Source organism: Labrus mixtus, chromosome 5, assembly GCF_963584025.1.
Source record: "Labrus mixtus chromosome 5, fLabMix1.1, whole genome shotgun sequence".
Lineage (NCBI taxonomy): Eukaryota > Metazoa > Chordata > Actinopteri > Labriformes > Labridae > Labrus > Labrus mixtus.
In genome coordinates, this window is record NC_083616.1 from 26,002,874 (window position 1) to 26,030,485 (window position 27,612).

Consider the following 27,612-nt stretch of genomic DNA (forward strand, 5'->3'; position numbering starts at 1 on the left):
AGGTAGACTTATTTAAAGCCTCCTCTATGTCACTGTTGATCCCTGGTGGGGATTTCAGCTCGAGTAAGAGACAGAATTGTATAAATGAATTGAGCAGAGACTGCATCTTGCTGTTTCAATAACAGCTAAGGAACGATGGCGCCCGGTCTCCAGAATTTCATGTAATGAGCACAATGTCTTGAAATGCAAATGCATGTTCCCCTAAATGAAAAGTGTGAGAGCTGTTTTCCCTCTCACTAAAAAGATACACAGGAGACTCGACTAAAAATAGGAAGACATCTGAGTTTGTGCTTGCGTGGAGTAGTTGGGTTAGGGAACGGGCATGTTGTTTTTTTTGTTTTTCACGACTGCAGTAATCAAGACTCATCTCCAAACAGACAGAAAGATGTGTTTTTTTGTTCTGAGTAAAGACTTCATTTTTGGCAGACACTGTTATGAGAATGCTTGAACAGTATGTTTTTGAAACAAGGCATTCATGAGCTTTTTTTTTTTTTCAAGCTGGCACAAACACACCTACAAGTATCGCACAGCAGCAGCCGAGCACAGCAGGAGGCTGATGAAACACACGGACAGCTCGGAGTCAGATTCCAGACAGGTGACCTTGATCAAAGAGATCAACAACCAAGTTTCAAAAGTTAATCAGGGAGATGTAAGTGTTGGTTGTCTTGTCTGTCTGATTGGTATACTGTCACTGTTTCTCTTAGTTTTAAACGTATCATCTTCTCTGTATCTAATGGTGAGTTCATACTGATTCAGAAATGGTGTAGATTTTCATAAAAAAATGTATACATGTTTAGGAAGCAAGATGTGAGATATATACTGAATTCATCATAAAATGACCTTATTATATCATCACACATTAAGGAAACATGCCATGTTGAAGTGCTGCTTCTCTGACAACAACACAGCAGCCTTTTTGTCTTCCTTCAAAGTTTTGATTCCGGTGTTGAATTTGTCGTTCTTGTTTCGACCAGAGAAGGGAGGCAGTTTTATTTTTTGGGCAAAAATCAAGAGAGACATGTTTTAGTGTTGTTGTCTTACCTACTCTTTTTAAGATGCTTACAAGCTACAGGACATTGAACTTCATCACCAGCCAAACAAACGTATTTAGTTTTATTTTGAATAAGGATGTTTTGAGCAGTATAATAGTAATACAGCTGACCATCTTTCATGTTACAAAGTTTCACATCTGGATCATGGTTTGAAAGAAACTGAACTGTGTTGAGTGCATCAGTCACTTGTTTTGTCCAAATAACCTCACATCACTTTACTGAACTGTTACGGTGAACTCGGCCAGCATGCTTCTTGGAAGAGACACCCTGTGTGTGTGTGCTGTGTCTGCTGTGCTGTGTCTGCCTGTATATCTGTTTTAATAATATCTAACTAACTGCAGCTGAATTCCTCTCTGTTCAACGTGCAGAGAAATGGTCGTGTTTTTCCTCTTTATTTTCTTACCTTTTTGACAGTATCCAGCATGCTCTTGCCTCCCTGCCATGGTTTGGAGTTCTTCCGGATGCAGCTCAGACTGGCCATGCTGTGCCACTTCCTGTCCTCCAACTTTCTGTGGAAGGTGTTGGCCAGCAACAGCACAGAATCGTAGATGTAGCGGTTGGTGATCTACGAGGGGGGGGGGAGAGAAATGACAAGAAAGTCAGTCGGCAATACAGAGAGAGAGATAATCAAGGATGAGAGGATGATAAGATACTTCTGCATAATGCTGATCAAGTTGAAAACAAGAAACTGACTCTATCATGATTTCCTAGTGATCAAAGTCTTGGATCCATGTGCTCCAGTTATGAAGTCTAGTTTAGAAAGATGGACTGATACAGACATGCAGATTTTGGTAATAAGATGGAGAAATAGGCCAAACGCTTTCAAGCTGAAATGTTATCAAAACTAAATACTTCACTCGCATTAATATCCATCAGCACTTTCATCATAAACGGGGGCACAAAAAAAGGCCCATCCCGCCTTGCCTTGCAGCCTCCCACTTTACCTCCGCTGTCCTCCTGTTTCACCTAAAACACGGCATCTTTGCACACGTGCACTCCCCGCGCCCACAGACACACACTCACTTAGAGGAAAAGCAGGGTGACATTAATTAAAGCGTATTGATGGGTACTTGGCACCAAAGAATGAGGCAGAGAGAGGTGGGAAAGATAAGGAGAGGAGTTTATTCAGTCTGTGATCGATCATTACGTGATTTACCCGGCTTCTTGTCTCCATGTAGATGAGAAAATAATAAATAGATTGACTACTGCAGTTAATCATAAATAATAACCGTGGCATTTCTACTCACAAGACAGTTACTGATGGTTTTGTCTTCTTTCCAGAGAAATAAACATTCAAGTTCAGCTCAAAAAATGTGTGATTTAATGGTAAAGCTTCTGATGTCAAAATAACCCAGAGATCAATCATTTAAAGACTTTTTTTAACATAAGAATGTGAAAGGCCAAGATTGCATAAATCTGGACACTGTCTTTAAAGTGCTGAACAGCTTGTTGCACTTATTTAAAAATAAAACTCTATTGTATAGCAGAGATAACCTTTTCTGAGATTTTCAAGGAATCATTACATTTGCGATTAATCACATTTGATCACAAGTTTGAGGTTATGTTATTTCGCATTTAGGAATAAAAATTGTGAGGCTCGGTGGTGTGGTGGTTGGTGTGCGCGCCCATTGAGCGAGACTGTGGCCCTCCAGGCCGGTGGCCCGGGTTCGAGTCCAACCTGTGGTTTATTTCCTGCATGTCATTCCCTAATCTCTCTCTCTCTCCCTGGTTCCAGACTCCATCCACTATCCTATCTCACCAATAAAGGCACAAAAAGTCCAAGAAATAAATCTTCATAAAAAAAAAAAAAAAAAAATGGTGAGGCTTTTTTTAAATTTTAAATTTTTGTGCCTTCTTAAGCTGAGAGTACTTTACTTGCTGTTTGAATTCAACCCTGCTTTTATTTTGAAAAAAAGTACTGTAAGAAGTCCAAGGTTGAACGACATTAACTTAACCACAGAAAAAGTAACTCATTACGGATCAAAAACGTTAAGAAAACAGCTAAAGAGGAAAGTTAAGAGAGTAAAATGTTTGATGTCATGAGGTGGATATTACTTTTGACTCGTCAGCTGAGCTGTTTTGGAGTTTATTTTAATGATAATGAGACATTCAAAGATGCAGCAGTGCCGTTCTTTTCCATCTTTGTGAATACAGGAGACACTGCTAATGCTAATTCACGGTGCATGGCATATGACTAATCTTGATTTAAAAAATCAATGCATTAATTTCAGACCTTAATGAATCACGACAAACTAGTTAATGCTGACAGCCTTAATGTAAAGTTTATAAAGACACACAAGCATGTCAATTTTGTTTTATGAAAATATCTTTATTCCATAAGTTTTCATCCAAACGTGACAAAATGTGTTTTAAAAACTACTTTTAACTTTTTGTTCACTTTCTTTGCAAGAATCCATCCTTCCACATCTCTGTCTGTCTCGTTCACACTTTTTCCATCAATCATTCTGTCTCACTGTCTCACTGCCTGCTGCTTTTTCTCAGAAAATTAAAGTGAAAATCTACCGCTCTATGGGGAGCTTCAATGATCAGTGGGCTCTGCACACTCCAAGCGAACATTATATGGTGTGTGTGTGTGTGTGTGTGTGTGTGTGTGTGTGTGTGTGTGTGTGGTCAGCCTGAGTTGATATGCTTCAGTGCAGTGTGAAATTGGTCTTCTGGGCCACTCTCTGACCGCTGAGCAGATCTGCTTCCTCTCTCTCTCTCTCTCTCTCTCTCTTTGTCTCACTAAAATTCACCCACTCACAAACCCACGCACACACACAAACGCACACAAACACACACACTTGATATCAACATGAACAGGTGTACACACCCTGTACAACCCTGTTTCAACTGTGCCTCTCTTTGCCTGATACACAAAAATTGTTTGTCCTCGACTGAAATGAGCCACACTCACGCACATGCACACACACACACACACACACACACACACACACACACACACACACACACACACACACACACACACACACACACACACACACACACACACACACACACACACACACACACACACACACACACACACACACACACACACACCGTCCCTCCACAGTGGAATGAATGCTCACAGCCTCACGCCTGTGCTCAAGTTGACAAATAATGGATACGTTGGAGGGGTTGATTCCTGATAATAGCTTTTTACACTTGAGGAGCACTCGATGCATATTAGAGCACACAAGTAGGGCTTTATTTACATTACTGAATGCTTCAGGGCTTCACAAGTTAACAATGTTGTCGCATTAAAGAGCTAGAGTAGTTTGCATTGCAACCTATGGGCTTCAATCAACTTTTTGATTTAAATAATGTTTAAAATGAATTGTATTTAGCTGATATTTTCATTTCATTATATTATAGGACTTTACTCCATTAAAAAACTAATAACCATTTTTACATCCCGCTTCTGATTATCGTGGGTGTAGGCCTGGAGCACAACTGTCTCAGGACTTGAAAGGCAGATATCCACATAAACATTAAGAGCACGTCTCTGTTTTTCTATGTATTTCCAACTTTCATCAAACGTGTTCCCTCAGGGGCGTATGCATCCACATAAATCAACAGCACATTAATTCAATTTCATTTTTTTGTCTTGACACATAAATAAGAGTGTGTTCCCTTTTCTCTGCTCTGTTTGACGGCAGCTTGATGAGTCACACACACACACACACACACACACACACACACAAGTAGGGGTAATAATTGCATACATATTGCCACCCCAGGGGACATGTAAGTAAATAAATAAATGTGGAAAAACAAACAAAAAAAAAATATATATATATATATATATATAAAGCCCAGGAAATGTGAAGGCGGAGGAAATAAACTGTCCCTGTGTTTTTCTATGACCAGACTTCAAGATGAATTGTGTAAACCCAGATAAACACACATAAGGATGTGAGCCAGCTTTTCCCAAAGTGATTAATGTTGCAGGTGAAAAAAGTAGCTTTATGTAATGGGGAGGCTTTTGGATTGGTATACAAGTTAACCTGTCAAACTAAAAGAACAGGAGCAGTTTTAAAAGACAGAAATGGAGCAACTGAGCCGCTGGTAAAACATTACTAATGTTAGACTCTTTACAAAATTATCCCCCCCCAGAGGACACCGTTAGAACATAACACAAAGAAAATGTGAGAGTTTTCCAGAAGACGTGGGCATGAACAGCATGTAACTCTGCATCACAGGCACACCACACACACATCAGTTCTGCTGAATGTATGATGGCGGAAGAACTCGACGAGATGCTACACTGGATGTGCTGAAGTTACAACTTCTTGTTTCTTTTTGTTCTCCCCTGAATCTCAAGGTGTTGCAGTTCATGCAAGTTATCCTCAAGAACAGGACGGCCATCAGATATAACATAGTCCAAATAGCTTGGATATTTTGGCTGTCTTGTCAATGTCAATATCATCCATGATTAGTAGAAAGAGGGTTGTGGAGGCAGTTTTTTAATGTCCATCTTGAACTGTGGAGACATAATCTACAGGTACACATCCTCCACAAAACTCAAGCATCTTGATCCTGTTCATCGTTCTGTTTGAAGATGTATTATTGGTGAAGAATATGACACACATCGTTGTATGATTGTCTTCCCTCCAAGAGGTCAGAAATGGAAAATTCTGCTTTTTGTTATTCTGCACCCTGACTCCTGGAATAAGTTACAGCAGCTCTTTGACGTAAATGTACTTTATCTTTCAGACATTTTAAGAAGGAAATCGTTTTTTTTTAACTCTTAACCTCTGTTTCTTTCTGTTTTACATTAGTGTACCTTTTAATCCTATTTTGTTCTTCCACATCAGATTATATCCATCTTATAATAGTTTTTTTGTTGCTCCTGTTATTTGACTCGGTATCATTCTAAAAGAGTGTTGCACCTTACTCAACTCTTAAGTATAAATAAAGGTTGATTGATTGATTGTTTGAATGTCCAGGTGGTTGAGAAGAAGTCTTATCCCATTGATGCACTTTCTTGTACTGATCACAGAGCTGTCTCTTTTTTAGGGTTCAAAATAGTCCAAGGAAGCAATTAGCCATCAATTGACAATATTCCTCTTGGACAACCTTCTATGCTTTTAGTAAAAGAAACTTTTTGATGTCATGCTCTTAAGTGGATTCATTTCCTGTTTTCTGATCTGCTCTTGAGTTAATTATTATCCCAAGATACCCCAGACGAGGCTAGCATCAAATCCCTATAGCCTGAACTGGCTCTGATGCTATTGGCTGAAACCTTTTGGCGAAAAGGGAGCACCTTTCCAGCTCACTATAAGAGCACCCCAGCAGCATAAATTAACTGTCTATCATTGTGTCTGATTATGTAAGTTGGTATAAAAATTGTTACAAAAATTACACATATTTTAAATCGAGACATCTGCATATTGAAACGACTAAAAATACATAGATCTAATATAGTGAGAGTCAAATACTCTGGCACTGATGAGGTCCCATTGAGCAAGGCACAGCACCCTCAACTGCTCTTAAATGTGTACCCCCTCACTCTGAAATCTTGTATCACGTTCGCAAAACAAAGTGTAAACCATGGACTTTCCCTTTCGGAGATTAAAAGTAAACCTCATCCTTGTTCTTGTTCTTCTAAAGGCTGCCTAAACTTTCAGCTATCTAATGTTGTTTTAACATATGTTAACTTGCTCTTACCTCCAGCTGCTGAGACTTGGGGTTTTTAGGGTCACAGAGGGACGTGTTGATCCTGTGGTTGTGTTTGACGCAGCGCTGAGTCGCGTTCTGGGGCATGGGGAACGTCTGCCGCACCAACGTCAGCCGGCCGATTGACTTCATGACTAACTCCTGCAAGTCGTAGTCGGAGAGCTCCTGAGATGGTGGAGAGAGGAGTAGGATGGTGGTGGGGATGTGATGGGTTGAGGCAGAAGAGAGAGGGGGGGGGGGGGGGGGGGGGTGTAAGTAACAGAGAGGAGAAAAAATCAATTTCAACAACTCCATTATGTGCATGTTTTGTTGCAGAAGACATACAGTCAACATCTCAAAACCTCAAACAGAAACCACAATAGAAACTTGGTTTAATACAACTCCAGAAGAACCGCATTGCTCTAATTTATACACATTCTTCAAAAGGTTTAGACCTTGTTTTATATGCTCTACTTGCCCTATTTTCAACACACTGTGCAAGTCAAAACCATTGTCTGCATCGTCTGGGAAAATACTTATGAGGTATGAAAGGTACATGTCAGCAGATGGAAGCAAGCAGAGGAGAGTAAAAAGCATGAATCTGTGTGAGTTAGTGAGAGTGTGTGTGTGTGTGTGTGTGTGTGTGTGTGAGCTTGTTGTATTCATACATGTGTGTTTGCACGTACTCTACATGTCCTTGCAAAACCTTGGGGAGGAATCATTGCTAATTTTAGCTCTAGGACACAATATCTATCCTTTCTCCATCCATGGATCTCCATCTATCCTCCGCGAGTGCAGAGGGTCAAGATGAGACGAGATGAGAGCTGACGTTTACCGTCCCTGGTGGAGGTAACACCAACCACCAACCGAGGCAGCCTTTGCTTTCTTTGTACACTTGTGCACTGATTGTCTGGGTTTGTGTGTGTGTTTTTTGAAAGCTGTGTGTGTGTGTGTGTGTGCAGGCCTTCCTATCACGTAAAATCCATTTCATTTGAACATGGCAGCCCGCTTGACAGGATGGATGGTGCACTATGTGCAGACTAAACACATTCATAAACAAGCCATCACACACACACACTTCATATTAGTGCTGGATAATATCACAGGTACCAACGCATCAATGGCTAATTCTTATCAGATGTTAATTAACGTTCACTAAGACTTATTCATTCTCATGGGATGTGATCAATACTAATTAGATGTACATATAGGCCACATTGGTATAGCTGTACTCATCTATTTTAATTGGGCTGTGTATATGGCCCTGGCTTTGTATGTACCAGTGTGCATGTGCATCTCAAATTGATTTGAAGCTGTCGAAAACCATCTACACTGGCTTTCAAATCTAATTACATTTCTGAAAATAGGCAGGGAACTGAAAATATGGATCTACAGTTGACTAAAATGATTAAAAAAGATAAAGCTGATAAATGGGTAGATATGCCTTCAGGAAGAATTACATTTAACAAGTCTAACCTTGTATTAATGCCTTGTGCTCCGATGTATCTTCTTCCTGAACAGTTTAGGTAAGGAGGCTATTTTCTGGCTTTTTTTTGGGGGGGGGGGGGGGTAGAACGTGGGAGCAATTCTTAACTGGTTGCTTACATTAAAACAAAAACCCCGAGGGGAGCTGAAACACAAAGCTAACCAAAAGAAAAAAGATGCAGGACAGAGTGAGAGCTGAAAATTGCTAAAAAGGCAGATCTGTGGGCCAAAAGAGAATTAAGATTCACAGCAGGCAGTCAAGGGCATGTGAAGACACATCGGCAGACAAGTGAGTACAGCGCTCGGACTCAAACTCACACAGATATGGATGTACCAATGTACATTTACACACCAGCACACAAAGAGAAACACTAAAAGTTCAAGGTCTAAAACATGTTCTCTAACACCGGGGTGCAATGGGATATCAGGTGTGTCTAACTACATTTTACTAAATTAAGTGCAGGGCGCTGAGAGACTGGATTAAGTCGCATGATTATGCATAGGTGTGTTTTGGGTGTAATATTCATCAAACCAATCAGACTGCCAGCCCTCACTCCCCTTTAAGAGCTGCAGGTGTGCCTGCAGACTGGACTGATATTTAATGTAAGTTAATACCATTTTTCAGTCTTTATTCTGAGATACTACTTTTTTCCTTTTTTTAAATAACCAATAAACTATGCAGACAAAGCAAATAACGAGAGCTGCAGTTCTGTATTGACTCCATTTTAAACTTGTCAAAAAGGGTGTAGGATGAAGTAGAACAGTCCAACCCCCTTTTAGTTTTTAAACTTGATCAATAATCCAGAGCCAAGCTTACAAATCTTCAGCCGGCTCATTTAACTTATCTCCTTTCATTGTGCCTTTGATTACACAGAACACACACAGGACATGTATGAAATGTGTTGAATGTTGATTGAAGATAAACACAATGTTATTCTTAGGACATCAGAAACGATTAGCACCTTTCTAAATCAAAAGAGACAAGTCTGCATCAGGCAACAAAGGCATATCCTCATTAATTAGCCCATTAAAATCTCCAAACACACTGACAGGATAAAAACAGGATCTATGGTAACTAATGTGCCTGATAATAAATAAAGGCAGCTCTGCAGTGTGTCTATGTGTGTCTAACGGGCAGACTAGAAGTCCGTGAAAGAATCTATTTATGAATGCCCATCATGTGTCTGCTAAAGCAGGAACATACTGACTAATGGAATTTAGACTTTTGACCAGGTTTAAGTTGGTCTAAGGAGCAGTTGATTTCTACATCTTCCAAATAGGACTGCACCACCTTTGCATGCGAGTACACCTCATTTTGAGACCAACACACCCCTAGGCACAGGGGCATTAGTCAATTAGCTTTAATACATACATATATGTGTACATAGTGTTTTCTGGGGAAAATGTCATCCTTAAGCATTTTCATTCGAAACAATGAATTGTTGGCGTTAAAAAAAGGCTGTTAGCGCAGTGAGCTGTTATTTGCCTGGTGACCGGTAGGGTTGACGGACATTAAAAAAAAAACTATATAGAGAAAATCCATGCTCTCTCTGATGGTCTAGTTTGCTTGAAATGCTAGATGCCCAGTATGCCAAAAACACCCGGTTGTCGTACTGCTTCGAAAATAATCTACAGTATGCATCAGACCAGTCTTCTTTGCGTACTGTTTCCCACAATGCAAAGCAACAGATCAGAGATCAAATGACAGGCAGTTATCTTTTTTGATGCTCAAAATCATGAAAATCTAAATGTATTACTTGTCAGCTTTTTCCAGACCGTTGGTGGATGCTACACTGTGATGGTGTTTGCCTTCAGCTGTGCTGAATTCCACATTCAAAGACAGTAAAGCAGCTTAGCTGCAGCCTAGAATACTGAAAAATAACCACCGACTGACAGTCATACTTCATACTACTGTTGAACACAGCATGAAGTACATACCTACAGCAAACTATGTTAGATAGTAGTATAGGATCAAACCATGCTGTCACGTTTTTGGGTTCAGGTACACACTTGGCATTGACTTCATGTGTAGCTTCTCCCATAACTTCCCACAGGCCTGTTTACTGTCTCTCTGCTTCTCCAATCAAAGATCAAAATAAATCATGTCAACTTTCTGTTAAGTGTTGAGTTAGAATAAAAACTAAACCTAATGAAAATAATCATAGTTGCCTTATTACTGTATTGTCATTTTGGGAAAATCTATCATCACACCTATTCATCGTCATATCTGCCTTGTTTTCAACGACCTATTCAATCATTAAGTCCTAATCAGCATTTGAACAGAAGTAGCACTATTGGTAATCTATTTTCCCCAAAACAACATTTTTTTTTATTATTCTGTCCTGATAAGTTATTGCGCCTCAGTTCTGTGCTTCAAATCTAACCAATTGACATCAGAGGCATTGGGGAAAAACACTCCCAAAATGCCCAGGAGCTCATAAATGGAGTGAATCATGAGTTGTTTACTCCATAAACTTCAAGTTTTGGTCTGCAGGCGTCTCCACTGGCCTTCACCCATCACCTCTCCGTCCTTTCCTCAATTCCCCGAGAGCGCCAGATCCTCATCTGCAGTTTTTTATTTGAAAATAGGAGTCAAAAGCAGAAAAAACATCCCTCAGCATCAATTCTTTGCGGCACTTCATCCCTGACCCCATACTTTGTCCTTCGCCCTTTCTCTTCTCATCCCCTCCCACTCCCTCTCCCCACATCTTCCCCAGGGACAACAAATCCCCCTTTCTCTCTTCTAATCTGCAGATGAAGGAGGGGAAAAAAGATGGTTTTATTTATTCTTTGACCCTTTCTTTGCCTGATCTCCCCTTTTTTTCTCTGAGAACATAAAATCCCTCTGTTTTGCGTGTATATAAAAGTTCAAAGTTGGGAAAAACAAAACAAATCTGGGAAAGCACATTCACTTTTGGCAGTTTTAATCAACAGCTACTAGAAGTTCTCTGGCTTTCTTTCTTCTCTGTCACCGTCTTGTTTCTGTGCTAGTACTCCATGTTTTATGACATTTTTCGACTGGATGATCTTTGTTTTTTAGGTTCAAATACATCCAGACTGGGCAAGTTTCATCCAGACTGGACATTTCTCCATATCTTTAAATATCAAATGGCGATGAGGGATACAGCAAAAGTAGAAAACCCCAAGAGGAAGGATGAAGTGGGAAAAAAAGAAATAAACACACTGAAAGCTAACTACAAATTAGGAAAGACCAATGACCATGAGCACTTTACGAGGACTTTATGAGGACTTAGTATCATATACTAACAATTCTACTTTAACTTATAACATGAAGATACTGATGTTTGAATTTTCGTCTTTTTTATTTTTGTTCCATTTAGCATGTAAATGCTGTTTTTGATCTAGTTGTATTTTATTAATTTGATCTATTAATAATACCACTTTCTCAAGTTTCACTATGCTGCTCCGGGAGATGCTTCACTGTTTCTTCCTCAATGATAATAAAGACTTGAATGTTCCACATCAAGAGCAAACAGAAGGAAACCGTGGATAAAGAAAGTCTTACATTTGCCTTAAACAAGGCACTAAACATCCAACAGCTCCAGGAGAGCAGCTTAGCATCATCAGTAGTCTGAGATGGCTGCAGTCACACTGGGAAACTTCCAGCTGTGCCCAGACAGTGAGCAAATGTTAACTGGATCTCCCTCTGCTTGATTCTCCTCTGGAAACAACAATCTCCTTTAGTTAAACTAAGAGTAAAGCCGACAATGACTGTGACCTTGAGTATGTTTCCAGTGGCATTGACCACAGTACATTTTTGGACTTTGTGTAATGGGTTTTGATGTGGTTTCATTGACCTAATGTTTGCAAATAAACCTTGGAAGACCGCATAATCCTTCAATTATATTCAAAGCATGAAAATCCCCCAAATTCCAGTTTCATGGCTCTCACTGGGTATCATGCAGGGATGTGTTAGGAGCCAAAACTGACAGAAAAGCCTAATCTGGTCTCATCTCATTACCATGTGCTCAGTCCCTCGTCAGACACAAAGACAGAAATGAAAAGACGGAGTGAAAATGATGAGCAAACCGCTGTGAACAAAGATTAGGGATGATAGCATGACAGCGGACGAAGGACGATGAAGAGATTCAGAAAATGTGCGGTGGAGTTCTCCACCAAACTTAAGAGAATGAGAAGCCATGAGTGTCCCTTATTATTTCCCCCGTCATCCTCATCCTCTCATCCTGAGCAGAACGAAGGAGATGTGGAGAGAAAGGATGATCAATTATGAACTGTGAACTCCCCCTCAGTGGGACTGTCTGACTGCTGGCTGTAGATAAAGCAGAATTATGACAACCATACAGTACCCCCTCATCCATAATAAACCACAGGGAGGGAGAACACTTCCCCACACAGGAATATTCATTCTCCAAAGAGCCAGTACTCCAAGACATTACGTATGACAAAATATCATCGCCGCTCATCCATTTTAAACACTCTGCTAGAGGACTTCACGTATAAAGCCCATGGAGGGAATATTGTGTCTTCTTCCAAATAGTGTGTGACTGAATTTTAATCTTGACCTTGATGGATTAAGACACTGCATCATTAAAAAGAAGGCTGCAAACCTTTTCCTTATATCTTTTTAATGCATTTGTGACTTTTACTACACTTTTGAGTGAATGGGAGGGAAAGAGAACGGAAAAGATGGAGCCTGCTTTCTCATGAATGCATAAAAAGGGCTTAGCAGATACATAAATATTTAATCTCACTTGATTCCTTCTGACTTTTCATTGTCTATAACCCCCCCCCCCCACGTTGTTGAAGTCATCCAGACACAGTTAGCATTGAAGCTGTTATATATTCTAAGCTGGCCAGCAAATTGGATGTGGCCCAAACAAAAGTTTCTGAGCAGATTTTATACATCTGTTATCTTCTCAAAATAATCTGGGAAAATATAATCAGACATGTACCACAGTATGCCAAGTTAATTAACTGAAATTAACGTCAACGTACACCGGTGTTAGGGTTTAAAGAATGATCGTGTTATCTGCCCACTTTCAGACGAATGTGTCCGTAGTTGTCGTAGTTAAAGACACATATCATTTGTATTTTTGGCATTACAATAAAAAACTGAGCAAAGTGGCATTCGTCAGGACACTTTCCATTTTCATCATCTCTTGTAACTATGGTAACCACAGATGCATTTGGCTAATAGTCACCAGTTAACATCAACGTCACTTTTTATTCTGTAACTCTGGTGTTGTCAAACACAACAAAAACATCAACATTTTGCAATGTCAAGAGATTTGAGTTCTTTAGATACATGATGTATTGAACATTTCCAAATACCACAAACTTTTTTGATATAGGCCATCACCATTGTCTTTAGACTCAAGGTGCTCCGGAAATACTTACTGCCAAGCAGCATTTCAAAATAAAAGCGCCCGGTGTACAGGAGGTGGCCAGTTTATTTCTTGATTTGTTTATTTGGATCTCCATTAGTCACCACCTTAATAGCTCCTACTCTTCCTGGGGTCCACTCGTACAAACATGAACTTAAAATCCACACAAATGAAATTATTAGAAGACCAAGACGGAAGACAAAAACAGGATACATTCCGGCACAATAACAGGCAAAGTACAAATACCAAAAAGGTCATCTCTCCTATATTCACTTTATGTCTATGTAATCAATAAAATACAGTGTTGGACAAATCTTATAATTATTGTTTATACTTAAAACAGTGGTCCGCGATCTATCTTACCGTGTAAGAGCTGGATTTGGACATAACCAGAAACTGAATTGACTAGAAGTTAAAGGTTTCGATGATTGTTTTTCAAATTAACGTCAACATTAAAAATAAATCATAAAATTAACAACAATAATTAATGATTAACGGTCCCACGGATTATTGAGCGTGCCCAACTCTATCAGTGATGTAGAATGGAAGTTTAAAAGTGTATTAGGATCCCTTACTATTCATTCTGTTTGAAAATACCAAAGTGGAATGACTTCACTTTCCCTTCACGTTGTTCTGTTTCTCTCTAATCTTTTAAAGCCTTTTCCTCTCTTCTCTTTGCTTCACCGTCTCTCTTCTCTTTTTCTTTTAACTTCTGGACATCTGTTGTTTCTTCTGCTTTAATCTCTCTTCCCCTCTCCTCTTCAGTATGCACTGTTATTTTTCTCTTATCTCTCAAAGTTATTGTTGCAAAATGACCTTGACTTCTCCCGGGAGTTTAATAGTTTAAGCAGTTGGGTTGAATATCAGTGACTAGGCTACATTAGCAGTTCAACTCATTCAGATACCATTTATGGGAATAGGTAGGCAATGTTTTTTTCTCTGCTTAAGAACTTAGAAACCATAAGGTGAAAAATATTTGTGCAATACTGGACCATTGGTGGAGGTATGTGAGCACTCAATGGAATCGTTGTGTTGTGCCAAAGCACGGCTAACATGACAAGAGAGAGAGAAAAGATTTTAACCTTCAGTCCTGCCTTTGACCCGTTCCTGTCTGCTCCTATACTGCTCATTCTGCTCAACTGGTTCCTGCTGTGTTTTAAATGACGACTTACACTGTGCTGTGACCTTTAGTCGGGAGAGTAACAGAGCATTTGAGAGAGCCTGGTAGTGTCATACCAAAAACATGACACTTTACACTTTTGAGAGAAGGGGCTGAGTTACTGTACGGAACATTGAGTCCAAAATGTCAAGTGATGTACTAACTAATGTGACTGACTTACTAGAACAACACCTTCTAAATGAACACTACTGGCCTCTAATGTTAGCTGGTAGGCTTTTTCTCCCTGAGTAGGAGTTTTAAGGTGCCAACGATTGTCTGTTTGCAATGATTCGACGATATCATGACGGTATCACATGCTAGCAACTAGCCAATGGAATTATGCGATCTCTCTAATTCAGAGGCATGTCCACAAGGGGTGGCCAAAAAGATTCCATTAGGACCCATGCTACTACTGGTGTCACTCCAAATTCCAAAACAAAGCTTATGTTAAAATTAACATAGTCCTCCACGCGGGGTTCATATCCAAACTGTGGCTTCTTTCCCCGCATGTCATTCCCCACTCTCTCTCTCTCCCCCTATTTCTCACCCCATCCACTGTCCTGTCACTCTAAAATGAAGGGCATAACAAATTCAGAGTGCTGTTAGCATTCACACATGCAGCTCAACACGAAAACTTCAGGACGTTTTCAGGGGTTTTGTGCAAATGTGCAAAGGTTAAAAATATATCTATATGAAAAAACTTTAATGTAAATATGTAAGGAAGATATGATTAATGAAGATAGGAAAGGTAATTAAATGCCAATCATTCATGTATGTGTACACATACTTCCTGCCACCTTTGCATAGTTTCTCAGTCGGGACATCCCGGACATAAAAAGTTTGGAGACGCCCCTGCTCAAAAAAAAATGAAATTGGCAGTAAGCAGCTTTAACATTCCAATGGAAAAAAACAACCTGATGATGCTGGTTTGAAACTGTTTCAGACCTGATGAGTTCTCTCTTTTTAAAAAAATGAATACATAAACGTTTATATTTAATATTGTTAGTGACATGCAATGATCAAAATATTCGATTTTCACCGTAATTTGAATGAACTATTGTAACATAGCGTCGCTTTAGTATAAAAACATACTTCAGTTAAATTCTCTCATTGTTTAAACACGAGTGGAGGGATCCGCTGGTCTGTCAGGCTGCATTTCACCCCAGCTTCCTCAAAGACAGCAGGTACAAAGTGTTACAGGTTACATGCTGTTAGACATAGAAACAGGCTGCAGAACGACATGTTAACCCTCCCAGAAAACAAAGCACAGAGCAGGCATGCCGCCAGGAAACCTGAAGAGTGTAAGACAATGCAGAACAATATGAACACTGTCTTTTACACATTTAGATGTGAACAGAGCCTACCAGGCAGTCAGGTGATGATTGACTGCCCAGTCGGCTGCTTGACATTGCCATCTGCCAGAGTGTATAAAGACAGTCTGCTAGGACTGAAAAGTATGAGACATATTTTGTGTAATGCAGTCTGCAGTTTTTACATGAAGTCTCATAGTGTTGCATTAAAGAATGCAATCTGTTTCAATTAACAGAGGAGACACATTTAAGTGGCGGTCCTGCTGTGACGTCAGTAACAAAAACAGAGTCCTCCTTTGAGTGAGATTAATCTACATGTCTACCTATGGTAAGTCCGCCATCTTCATTTAAGTGCATGTTCAGGGCTTTTTATTTCTCTCTCACTCCCTACAAGTATTAGCATTGGAGAAAATGCAAAAACAACTCTAAGAGGTTGTATGGAGTACACGCTGGGATTCTGACAATGTTACTGCAGCCTGTCATCTATGAAGAGAAACCTTCAAATAGCAAGACTGACATTTTAAAAGCGAACATCAGAAAATAATGATCGTCTGTCCCTGCGGCCTTAATGGATGCCATGCATGCTAAGATTTGGTTAAAAAATGAAATGCTTTCTTTGGATAAGTGAGCGAGTAAAAGGACTCGTGAGCCGTGTAGCATTGACAGCATTACAAGCTGTGGTTCAAAAATGGGACAAAGAGAGAGAGAGAGAGAGAGAGAGAGAGAAGTAAACCAAAGCATCTGATATTCTATCAAATATGGGTTTTCATTTTTTTTTTTCCCCTAATACATCCATGTGTATGTGGTTGTTTTTATGAACTTGTTGGAGTGTGTGTGTGTGTATGTGTGTGTGTGTGTGTGTATGTGTGTGTGTGTGTGTGTGTGGCAGCGTGGCCCTCCTGCTGTGGACTGCCAGTTCACTATAATGCCCAAGGGAGATGAGACACAGTGCATTAGCTGTAAGTGCACTAGAATCCCAAACACACACACACACACACACACACACACACACACACACACACACACACACACACACACACACACACACACACACACACACACACACACACACACACACACACACACACACACACACACACACACACACACACAAATGTAGCTGATCCTGCTGTTTCCGTAAAGGGCCCTTCTCATGATGCAAGATCAAAGATGTGATCCTTTTTAAACATTACCATGAAATAACAGCCAATATTAAAGTTTAATTATTTTTCTAATGACCAGAGGGAGCCTGATCAGCAGAGATGAAACAATAGGATGAACTCATGAGCTGAAATGTACCATGATACTGGGTTCAAGATCGCATTTCATCACAATTTCCTAATTTTATAGAGATATGATATTTAAGTCAACTCATAAATAAATGTGATTTTTTTCCCCTCCAGTTCTCTTGTCTTTGCAGATTCTTCATAATTTAAAGGTTTTATAGTTACTAATAAAATAATGCATATTTTTATTTTTGAAAAAGGGACATTTCCTACAGAACCTCCTTGAGATTTAAAACAAATTCGCTACAAATGAATAAAATATATGTGGGCTAGAGCACAAATAAATATGTAAGTTAGTACCAAACTTTATTTATGTAGCACCTTTCACAGTTACATTTCACAAAGTGCTCAGCATACAGAAATAGATAAGGAACATGCTTGTGTTTCTGGCCTTAAAGCACAGAAAGCTTTTAAGAAAAAAGAAAAAACTTTGTGTTCACTTTTTTCAGTTATGCTTTGGAAAAGCCAGGTCACTACATTGGCTCTATCGAGTTACTCATCAGCCCACATCCTTAAGACAGTGATCCAGCTCTTGCCCTTGTTTGGGCGTGGAGTGTTTCAAATCCTCTTCCCGCTTTATATGTTTTCCCGCTTCTCAATAGAGCGCTGTTTACGGGCTGAATCATGTTGGCCGAGCTATTTGTGCAGCTCACCGATCATTTACAATATTTGCACTGTTTCTGTCTTGTCTGCTCACTGCTTTGAGACCAAACAGATGGTGTTTGTTCTAGCCTGACTCAACCTAATCACCATAGACAATAGGGCATGGAGCAAGAAAGCCCAAGCCACCAAGCCCTTCCAGAGAGGGGCGTGGTCAGACTTAGCTCATTTACATTTAAAGCTGCAGACGCAGAAACAGCCTGTTCTGAGCAGGCCTGAAATAGAGGGGTCTATAAGCATGATAAAATACAAGAAACTTTGGCAAGAAACTTCAAGGACATTTTTTAGGGTCCCCTGAAGCTTATTTAAACTTCATCAAAAGGAGTATAATATGTGACCATGTATTGTTTAATCCCTTCTGATAAGCAAGTGAGAACATGGGTGAGAGAAAAATTACAGGAGGGAACTTACTTTGTAGACTGTCAGTGTTTGTCCTCCTCAGTCAAACAAGGAAGCTTTTAATAATTAAATAGAGATACTGATTTAGACTGTGAAAATATGAGCTCATAAACAAGAATTCTACCAAAGTCACCTTTCTCCCAACTTCTGTTTGTGTACAGCGGCTCCATCTGTCATAAGTTTGGAGGATAAGGTATATAAAATCTTTACTGTATTGTTTTTCTCATTGCTCACTAAAATGAACGTAATTGTCCTTGGTCATCAAGTTTGGTGTGTTATTGGCTGAGCTGAAACAAAAGGAGTCGAAAAAAAAAACAAACACGTTCAAGCCCCATTCTCGTCAAAGACTGAAAACAATGCAGAGATTGAAGAGGCTCCGAATCCAAACCCATAAATATTCTCTGGATAATTGAAACAATAAGATGAACTGAAGGCCCCTTGAGTAAGGGATCCATAAATCATTTCCACGGCACTTACCTCATTAATCAGGATCCAGTGACAATCGAAGGCTACCAAGTTGGTCTCCACCACCTGCAACACAACAAAACACAGAAGATTTAGATTTAGGGACAGGATGCTATTTCTCCTGCAAAGAACAAAGGGTTTATGGATAGATTCAACTTTTCTCATTTTTAGGAGACAAGAAGTCTACTTATGTTTTATATCAATATATATATATGTGTCTTCCATATATAAATACAGTTTATTTCCTGGTTCAGACAATGAAAGGCATGGTAACTTGACTGTGAGTATTACGGAAGAGAACATTATGGAAATGTGCAAGGCTGAACCGCAGTGTGTTGAACTCGGCATAAGTGATTTAAGAGAACTCGTTTCAAAGGTGCTCAAGCTATGATTCAAGAAATCTTTTCAAACACATGCAAATATAGTGCAGCTTGTTTGTGTGTAACGGAACACTCACAAACACCCACACAAACGCACACTTTAATCTCAACATTAGAGCTTCTCACATCAATTTACACACCTCTGACAAACTTCTGAGGGGACACACCTCACCCTCTTCCTCCTGCCTCGCCGACTTCTTAGTCACACACACACACACACACGCACACACACACACACACACACACACACACACACACAAAGCTACAAATACACTGCCTTAAAATATTTTGTTTCAACACAGGGAATAAAACTCTCCCATGAATTGTTAATGCTGCAAATGAAATATTTATAAGAGTCAACTCCTAACCAATGACTACATAATTGTTAAACACTGCAGCAAGGACACTATGAAACGGTGCCGACTCGATGAGAGAGACAGAGAGAGTGCACACAAAGGGAGGACACATTACGAGAGCCAGACAGAGCTACAGCATGTTCATACATTACTTTATGTTGTGAAGTAATGTGGAGAGATCGTTCCTCCTTCAGTTCCTAAAGCATTGGGGTCAAACATTTTGTTTGTTGTTGTTGTTTTTGCCCATCTTGTGTTTTAACATTTTAATCTTACCTCCTGCGCTTCCTCATTTTAAATTCATGAAAGCGTCTCCTCAGTTCATCACTATACCTGCTTTTCAGAGTCCTTTCCTTAAGGCTTATATTCTACCTTGTGCATGGATTGTGGTGTGTGGGGGGGTTGTGTGTCTGTAAAGCACTTTGTGCTGTATTATTATTGTATGGAAAATGCTGTACAAATAAAGTCTGATTACATTCTTCCTTCCTCACCATACCCTGCCTCCTTTCTCTGTACCCTATAAAACAGAGGTCAGGAACACATTATGAGAACAGCTACTTACTGACTTCCATAATCCTTTTGCACCCAGTTAGAAAATGATTCACTTTTAATGATTAGAAAATGTGTTTTTAGTTTTGCCTTTTTTACCCAAAGGGTAAAGAAACATATAGACAGAGACATGAACTCATGACTTTAAGTTTATAAATGTAAACTAACAACAATAATCAAAGCAAAAGAAGAAAATGTTAATCTATAAGCTCTGTGAATACGAGTATATGGGTGTTCAACATCTATTTTTAAACCTGTTTTTACACTAAGAGCAATTATATTCCTAATATTATATACAACTTGGAAGTGGTTAAGTTAAACCATGGATAAATAGATAATAATTCAAGATTTGGGGAGTAAGAGAACAGCAGTTAAACATGTTTTTAGCTATCTTTTGTAACATGAGAAACAGTTTTTTTGCCAAATAGGAATAAATCATCTGTAATTGTTAGCCCTATAAGGTATTGAAAAATTCAGTCAGTATCTTGTTGAATGAATGGAGTTCCATGTACGGGCGGAGGTGTGTCTGTGACGTGTCTGCCTGTTTGTCTGAAGTGAGCCAACTGTTTGATCTTTGGGGAAATGCTGAGCGATGTGAGATCACTATGGGATCGCTGCCACATTAAAGAGAAACTTTGAGGGGTTGTTCTCTATTCAAACCAAATCCTTCCTTTCTGTCTCCGTCCATCATCTCCATCTTGTCTTCCACCTTTTATCCGATCCTCTCATCACATTCCATCTGTGTCATTTTGTTCCAAACAAAAACCCTGGGTTCAGTCTTATTACCTTGCTTTTGACTCTCCTTTTTTCAGAAACACTTGTTTCCGCCTCTCACCTCTTCCCCCCCCTCATTTCCAACTTCCCGACCCTTTAATTTTCCTCTCTCATCGTTGCTCCTGCCTCACCCTTCATCCCATCATCTCTGCTCTCCTCTAATTGCTCGCTTCTCACTCTGTGACTGCACCCGCTTATTTTCCTTCCCTCTCTCTTAACCCCTCCCCCTCTCCTTCCTCTCCTCTCTGCACTCCTGGTGTAAAAATACAGTGCCACTCGTATATCATTAGCTATAATTGTCTGGGTGACTGTAGTGTCGTGTGCCATAAAACACTTTTTAGCCGTAAACAAAAGGCAACAGCTGGAGAGGGTGACGGAGCGTGGCTAATAGTGGTTTAATCTCCCACAGAGTCTCCATAAAACTTCATCATTATAACAGCGACGGCTGCCGTAAAAAACTCTTACTACAGGAAACATTGTAGCGACAGAGAGAGAGAGTAACTCATGGAGAGGGATGATGGAGAGGGATGCAGAACAAGATTTCTGCCATATTTTCTCCAACTCTACAGCACTTTCTCCCTCAGGGTCGAACTTTTACAGAGACACAGCTGAAATCTAAACAATGAGAATCATTAGAACTACTGGAGCCCTTTAATACAAAGCACAAACAATAAGCAGTGAGGAAGGGAGCGAGGTAACAGAGAGAGGAAAGGATGGAGGTTTTGCAAACTGTCGTCTCAAGGTTCCTCCGCCCCTCTAACTGTCCTTCCGTCTCCCATTCCTTTGGCGCTCATTAAGATGTTTGGACAATATTCACGAGGGCTTAAGTGCAAAGAAAGAAAATGCAAAACTGTGTGAATGGGATTTGGAAAAAAGTAAATATGTATATGCTGATGATGTTTGCTTGTATGTGAGTTTTTTCCTTCCTGCCATTCTAACTTCCCTCTGGCAGCCGCCTGGACAGATGTTTCAAGCTAATTAGCGAAAGGGCAGACTCCTAACAGTAGACGGGACTCCTTTGGGGTTGGAACAGTTCAATACACTCCCCCCCCCCCCCCCCCCCCCCCCCCCCCCCCCCCTCTCTTTCGCTCACATACACTTACACACTCACAGGAAGCAGCTACAACAAACATCCCAAACTGCCGTGTCTGTGTGCATGAGCATTTGTCCACACACAAAAACTAACAAACTACCGCGGCCTTGTTAACAACTCAATGCTAACATGGCAGGTAGGAGTCCCTGAGGCCTCGTTCCCCTTAATACCACCACAGGGATCCCGCTGACCTCTACGACCAGCTCCACAAAAGCTTCAATTCTGCTCAGTTCTCACTCTCTGAAGTCACCAGATCAAATACACACACACACACACCCACACACACACACACACACACACAGAGCGGCTCCGCGGTCCAGGACAAATCCAATCACTGGGCGTCAATATGAGTGCGCCTTTTCTCAAAGTCTCGTAGGCAGACAGAGGACTACGGGCTGATCTGCAACATCGTACCACCGTGGACCCCGGTCTCATACGTGTTTCATAGAGTGGACCGCGATCAGGACAAACACTGGTTTGATCCTGTGGTGATCCCTGTCTACCTGTCACTCCTGAAGGAGGCCAACAAACAGAAAATCGTTGACTCTGCCCGGGCCCGGCTGACATGCAGAATTCAAGGTTTACTGCTCATTCCAAGACCTGACTTGACAAGAGCAGGGCAGATTTATTAAGACTGCACAAGTAAACACACATACATAAAAAGTAAGTAATAATTTGTACACATGTAGAGTTGATTTATTTTTCTCTATGATCAATTGTGTGTGCCTTGCATACACTGTTTAGCATCAAATGTGTTTATGGCTGTTTGTGTTTCTGTGTGTGAGAGAGGGAGTAAGAAAAATTAAATGCAAATACAAATATTGCCCAAGTACATTGTGGGGGAAGCTTGAAGAGGCAGAGTGGGCGTTGCTATTGAATAAAGTGCTCCAAATTGAAAATTAGTTGTGTAATTTAATTTCATGCACTATTTGTGATGAAATCAAGCAAATAGCCCACAGCCCAGCCTCCAAAGTAGGAATATTCAAGCTTCACACTTAAACATGCAAGCACAAGCTGTGGAAGTACAGACACACACACTCTCACACACACACACACACATACACATACACACACACACACACACACACACACACACACACATACACACACACACACACACACACACACACACACACACACACACACTCACATAATAATCACGAGAAAGAGCACCAGCACGCACACCCCTACTGATCTACTTCCACCGCTGAATTACCTCACAGTGTAGACACTGTCTGCTCAGAGAGAAGTTACTTTACCAGCAGTCCTATGTGTGGTGATGCATCCACTTCAACATGCGCCATCAAAGCGCGCTTTTGGATTACTGTAATTACATTGTGTTTCTGTGTCTGCAGAGCTGCTTGCTGGGTTTAGTTGTCTGTGTCTGGAGCTTGTGGTGGGAGTGATTGATGCATGTTATCATCTTCAATCACTCATTCCACCTGAATGCTGCAAGATGCAAGACAAATAGAGAAATGAAGTAGAGGGAAAAATGAGAGGAGGGTGGACAATAAGGAGGGAGGAATGGCAAGACAGAGGGAGAAGGGATGCTGATAGGAAAAGAAGAAAAATGTAGCTTGTGATTTGAGAACTGTAAACCCAAAGCATGTATTATCCCAATCAATGTTTCGATGTCTCTTTTCATTGACATTTCTCTTGATGAAGCGAGCAGTTAATAAGGAATGGAAGAAACAATCAGGACTGACCTGCTAATCAATGAATCAGTACTCAGGATGATGTATGACTTTACCTGAGGGGCCACCACCAGGGTAATTAATGATTCATTAATGGCTCAGTCACTGATTAAAAGTGAATCAGGGACTTCAAATGAGCAAAGTGATTACTCTGTCCATTTTAAGAATTTTTAAAAACAAATGATTATCTAATGATTTATTAATACAGTATATCTCAGTTGGGTTAATGTAAATGACCAATTAAGACCATTAAGATTAATTCCTCACTTGTTCCTTAGCTGAAACATACAATGTATGTGTTAAATCAATAGTTGCTGCTGAAATTTCCATTCCCACTTTTCTATCTTTGTATGTTTGTTCATCCATCACGCTGAAAAAAAAAAGATCCAATGAGAAAAGAGGGCTAATTTACTGAGGCCCTGCGTCGACATGCAGCCATACATATTCCTTTTCTTTTTTTTCCCACGGATAATGAGTAATTTCTGCTTACTTCTCGAGCAGGAAAAAAAACGGCAATGTCATCCCAAAATAATACGATAAAAAGTAGAGTGGAAATTAATAAACAGGGTAAAGCCATATGGATGCAGGTCCTATTGAGGCTTCCATACTAATTAAATTAAATACAATGTACATTATATTTGTTGTAAGATGCTTTGCATTAAGCAGACACAACAACTTTAAATGTAATACAATTGACACACCGCTAACGCAGCAGCAGGAAGAATTTGAGGTTCAGTGTCTTGCCCATTGACACTTTGACATGTGACTGCAGGAGCTGGAGATCAAACCTTCAGCTTTTAGGTTGAGAGACCATCAGCTATCAAAAATCGGTCACTGATCACAATAGAACACGACCATTTGTACAAAAAAAGGAGAGCAGCGATCCCCACACCCTCACCTTTATATTTAATTTAACAATATCTCTCTCCCCTTCAATCCCTTTTTTTGCCTTCCCTGTTTATGAAATGAGCATTGAGTACATGCTAGCTGCTGCACTTTCTCTGTGATAGATCACAAAGGCTGTATGTCACTGCTGCCATTAAGGCTTAATGTCACTCGCCTCACTCATGCTTCTCCCACTGTGTGCCTTATGCATTACTGATTGTGTGTATCTTGATGTCAAGTACGGAAACAGTGTGTGAAGAAACCGTGTTAGGTAGAGGGCCGTACATCCTGACACTGCTGTACTCTGTGGATTCTCACACATGGCAGAGGAGCAGTGCTGATATAGCATGCAAACAGGCAAACATATACTTGCACATGCACCAACAGGCACTCCATTGGCACGCATTCTGTATGTGCTAAGACTGCTAATCTCAAGCATTCTGTTTGTTCCTTTGCTGTCATGTAATATGAATAAACTAATGTGAATGTGTAGCCCCCTCCACATACACTCACATACATCATCCGGGAATAGATTAGATGCTACCCGCTTGTCACGTAGAGACATGAACACACCCTACCCATCTGGGATATGACAGCTTTGAATGAAGAGGTGAATTGTCATGTTAGGTATTGTCCTGTCACATACAGTTTGTGAGTTGCAGACACATGAGATCAGGTGGAGCGCTGGTAAGTTTTACACGAGTCAAGGGGAGAACATCCTGCCAACATCCAGCCAAGAATACATGAACAGTATTTATTATGTGTATTAAAAGTCACATAAGATCTCCTGTTTGACACTAAAAAGCAGAGAAATCAAAGAAAAATGGTTTAGGGAACCAAGTAAGCGATAAATCTAATATATGGTGGGGCCACTCAGGCATAAAAGGTATGCACTTACACTGTGGTAGAGTAATGGTGCACATTTGATCAAAGTGTTCAGTGATTGAGTTGGACACATGGTATGTGATTAATGGATTGATGAAACATGACAAAGGTTTTAGTCCGTAAAAAAAGGAGGAAAGGTCTCTGGAGGAGTTTTTGACCACAGCTATGATACAAACATGGAAGCAGCACTTTATACATTTCTACAATTTGAATGGGTCAAGTCTTAATTTTATATCTGTGAGAATAAGAATGTTGTATGTTTTTTTTTTACACGGCATATACAATTATAACTGTCCGATATGAAAGAGCTAAATATACAAGTCATGAATTTATATTTCATAAGACAAAGATGGTTTATTATAATTTAGCTGGCTAAACCATAAAATGTTGTCACCCTTGCCAGTCTGCACAGATATGGTTGATCAAATTAATTATTAATACTTTATTAATTCAGTCCCACAATGCTGTTTGGATCTTGTACGTAAGCTGTAACTGTAAGCCTTCCAACACTAGCTGTCAGACATGAAGCACCCAATGGTGCATTCTGCTGAGATGCACTGGCCAGAAGTGGAAGAAGCAGTAAAGTTTTGTTCTCCTTTTTCTTAACCCAAAAACCATTTTATCTTACGAGCAGCAACAATGGCTGATTCAACCATTTTGATACATACTGCGAAGCATTACCTCTAAATTCTACAGATAAATCTGAATGAAAACATGCAAGAATTTGTTGAAATTGTTTTGGTAGACTTTACAGACTTTTGGCTTAGAGTGAGAGCGTCCAACTAAAAGAGCTGAAGAGAGCTGATAATCAGAGTCCTTTTTTTCATACGTAGCGGTATAGGCTTTAAAGGCAAATCTTCAGGAAGCACGAGGCACTGAAATAAAGTCATGGTCTTGGATGCACTGGACCATTGCGAGACATGAGTCAGAGGGGTGTCAAAGGCCTGTGTGGTTCCTCCCAACAACTAATGACTCTAAATCACAGCCATTACTGTCTGCTTAATTAGTCGGATCCAGCTAGGTCACACACCAATGATCCACAAAGTCTATAAAGGTTGTGCTTGTGTGCAAGTGAGACAGAGAGAGAGGTGGGGGGGAAGACACCGGGGGATATTGGAGAATGCAGATTCCATGTGTGTGTGTGTGTGTGTGTGTTTGAGGAGGATGAAGTCAGAGACCTCCTCACACAGGGTTTGCACACACACCAACACAGCGCTGTCACACACAACAAAAGCCACCAAAGCTCATCTTGACAAGGTCTTGCCCTGCTCACCAACCCACCACACATGCCATCGGCATTATTGATCAATCACTCACTTTCTGATGAAAACAAGAGGGAAAACAGCAAAGGAGTCATTCCTTTTTGTTTTGTCTTTTCAGCAGACATTTCTCCCCAGCTATATGTTTTCTCTCTCCTCTCTCTATATATTTATCTTCCTGTCTCCTCCCTTTCTCTCCCCGTATGACATACAATATAATGCCAGGACAGCAAAAGTCTTTGATAGCATGTGTTTTGATGGCAAAGGGTAACAGGGCCAACATGCTAGACATCCATCATCTTCAAACCCTGCGTACAGGGTACTGAGGCACACAGGTCTGCGCCAGCATGTGTGTGAACGGTCGGCCTTTCAGTTTATTGATCAGACCGCAGATCCAAGCACTGCCAAATCCTCAGAGAGAGAGTATAACACACACACACACACACACACACACACACACACACACACACATACACACACACACACACACACACACACACACGAACATACAACTGCACACATACACGCCAACCAGTCTGAGCAAATATGATGATATGCAACCTGACATTTAGATTTGAACAGGTCAATGGCTGGAATAAATAGAATAAGCTGTCTTGATAGGTCTAAGGTAAACGGTTGTGTGTGTGTGTGTGTGTGTGTGTGTGTGTGTGTGTATGTGTATGTTAATTGATTTCCTTAACTGCCTTTCAAGAGGTATAATAGCACAGAGGATTTTTTTTCCTTTCACACATTGAGTATGCATGTCAGCAACCCATATTAAATACCCATTTACAAAGTGCATAGTTTGGTAATCGGTTTAAAGTAATTTGAAAAATGTAGATTTGACAGCATATTTAATAAATGCAAACTACTTGGCCTTTAATTTCTTGAGTAGAT

General features: G+C 40.2%; 1 protein-coding gene across 4 annotated transcripts in view; it reads right to left on the reverse strand.

Moving 5' to 3' along the window:
• The window catches only part of grid2 (glutamate receptor, ionotropic, delta 2), a 510,900-nt gene that overhangs the window by 167,297 nt on the left and 315,991 nt on the right, over positions 1–27,612 (reverse strand). For all 4 annotated transcript variants that reach the window (XR_009673135.1, XM_061038830.1, XM_061038832.1 and 1 more), the window contains exons 5-7: positions 18,856–18,909; positions 6,726–6,899; positions 1,456–1,617 (exon numbers count right to left, since the gene is read on the reverse strand). Coding sequence is in view for 3 of the 4 variants with exons in the window: in XM_061038830.1 (XP_060894813.1) it covers positions 1,456–1,617; positions 6,726–6,899; positions 18,856–18,909 (390 nt within the window). In the remaining variant the exon portion in view is untranslated. The remainder of the gene's footprint in view (positions 1–1,455; positions 1,618–6,725; positions 6,900–18,855; positions 18,910–27,612) is intronic.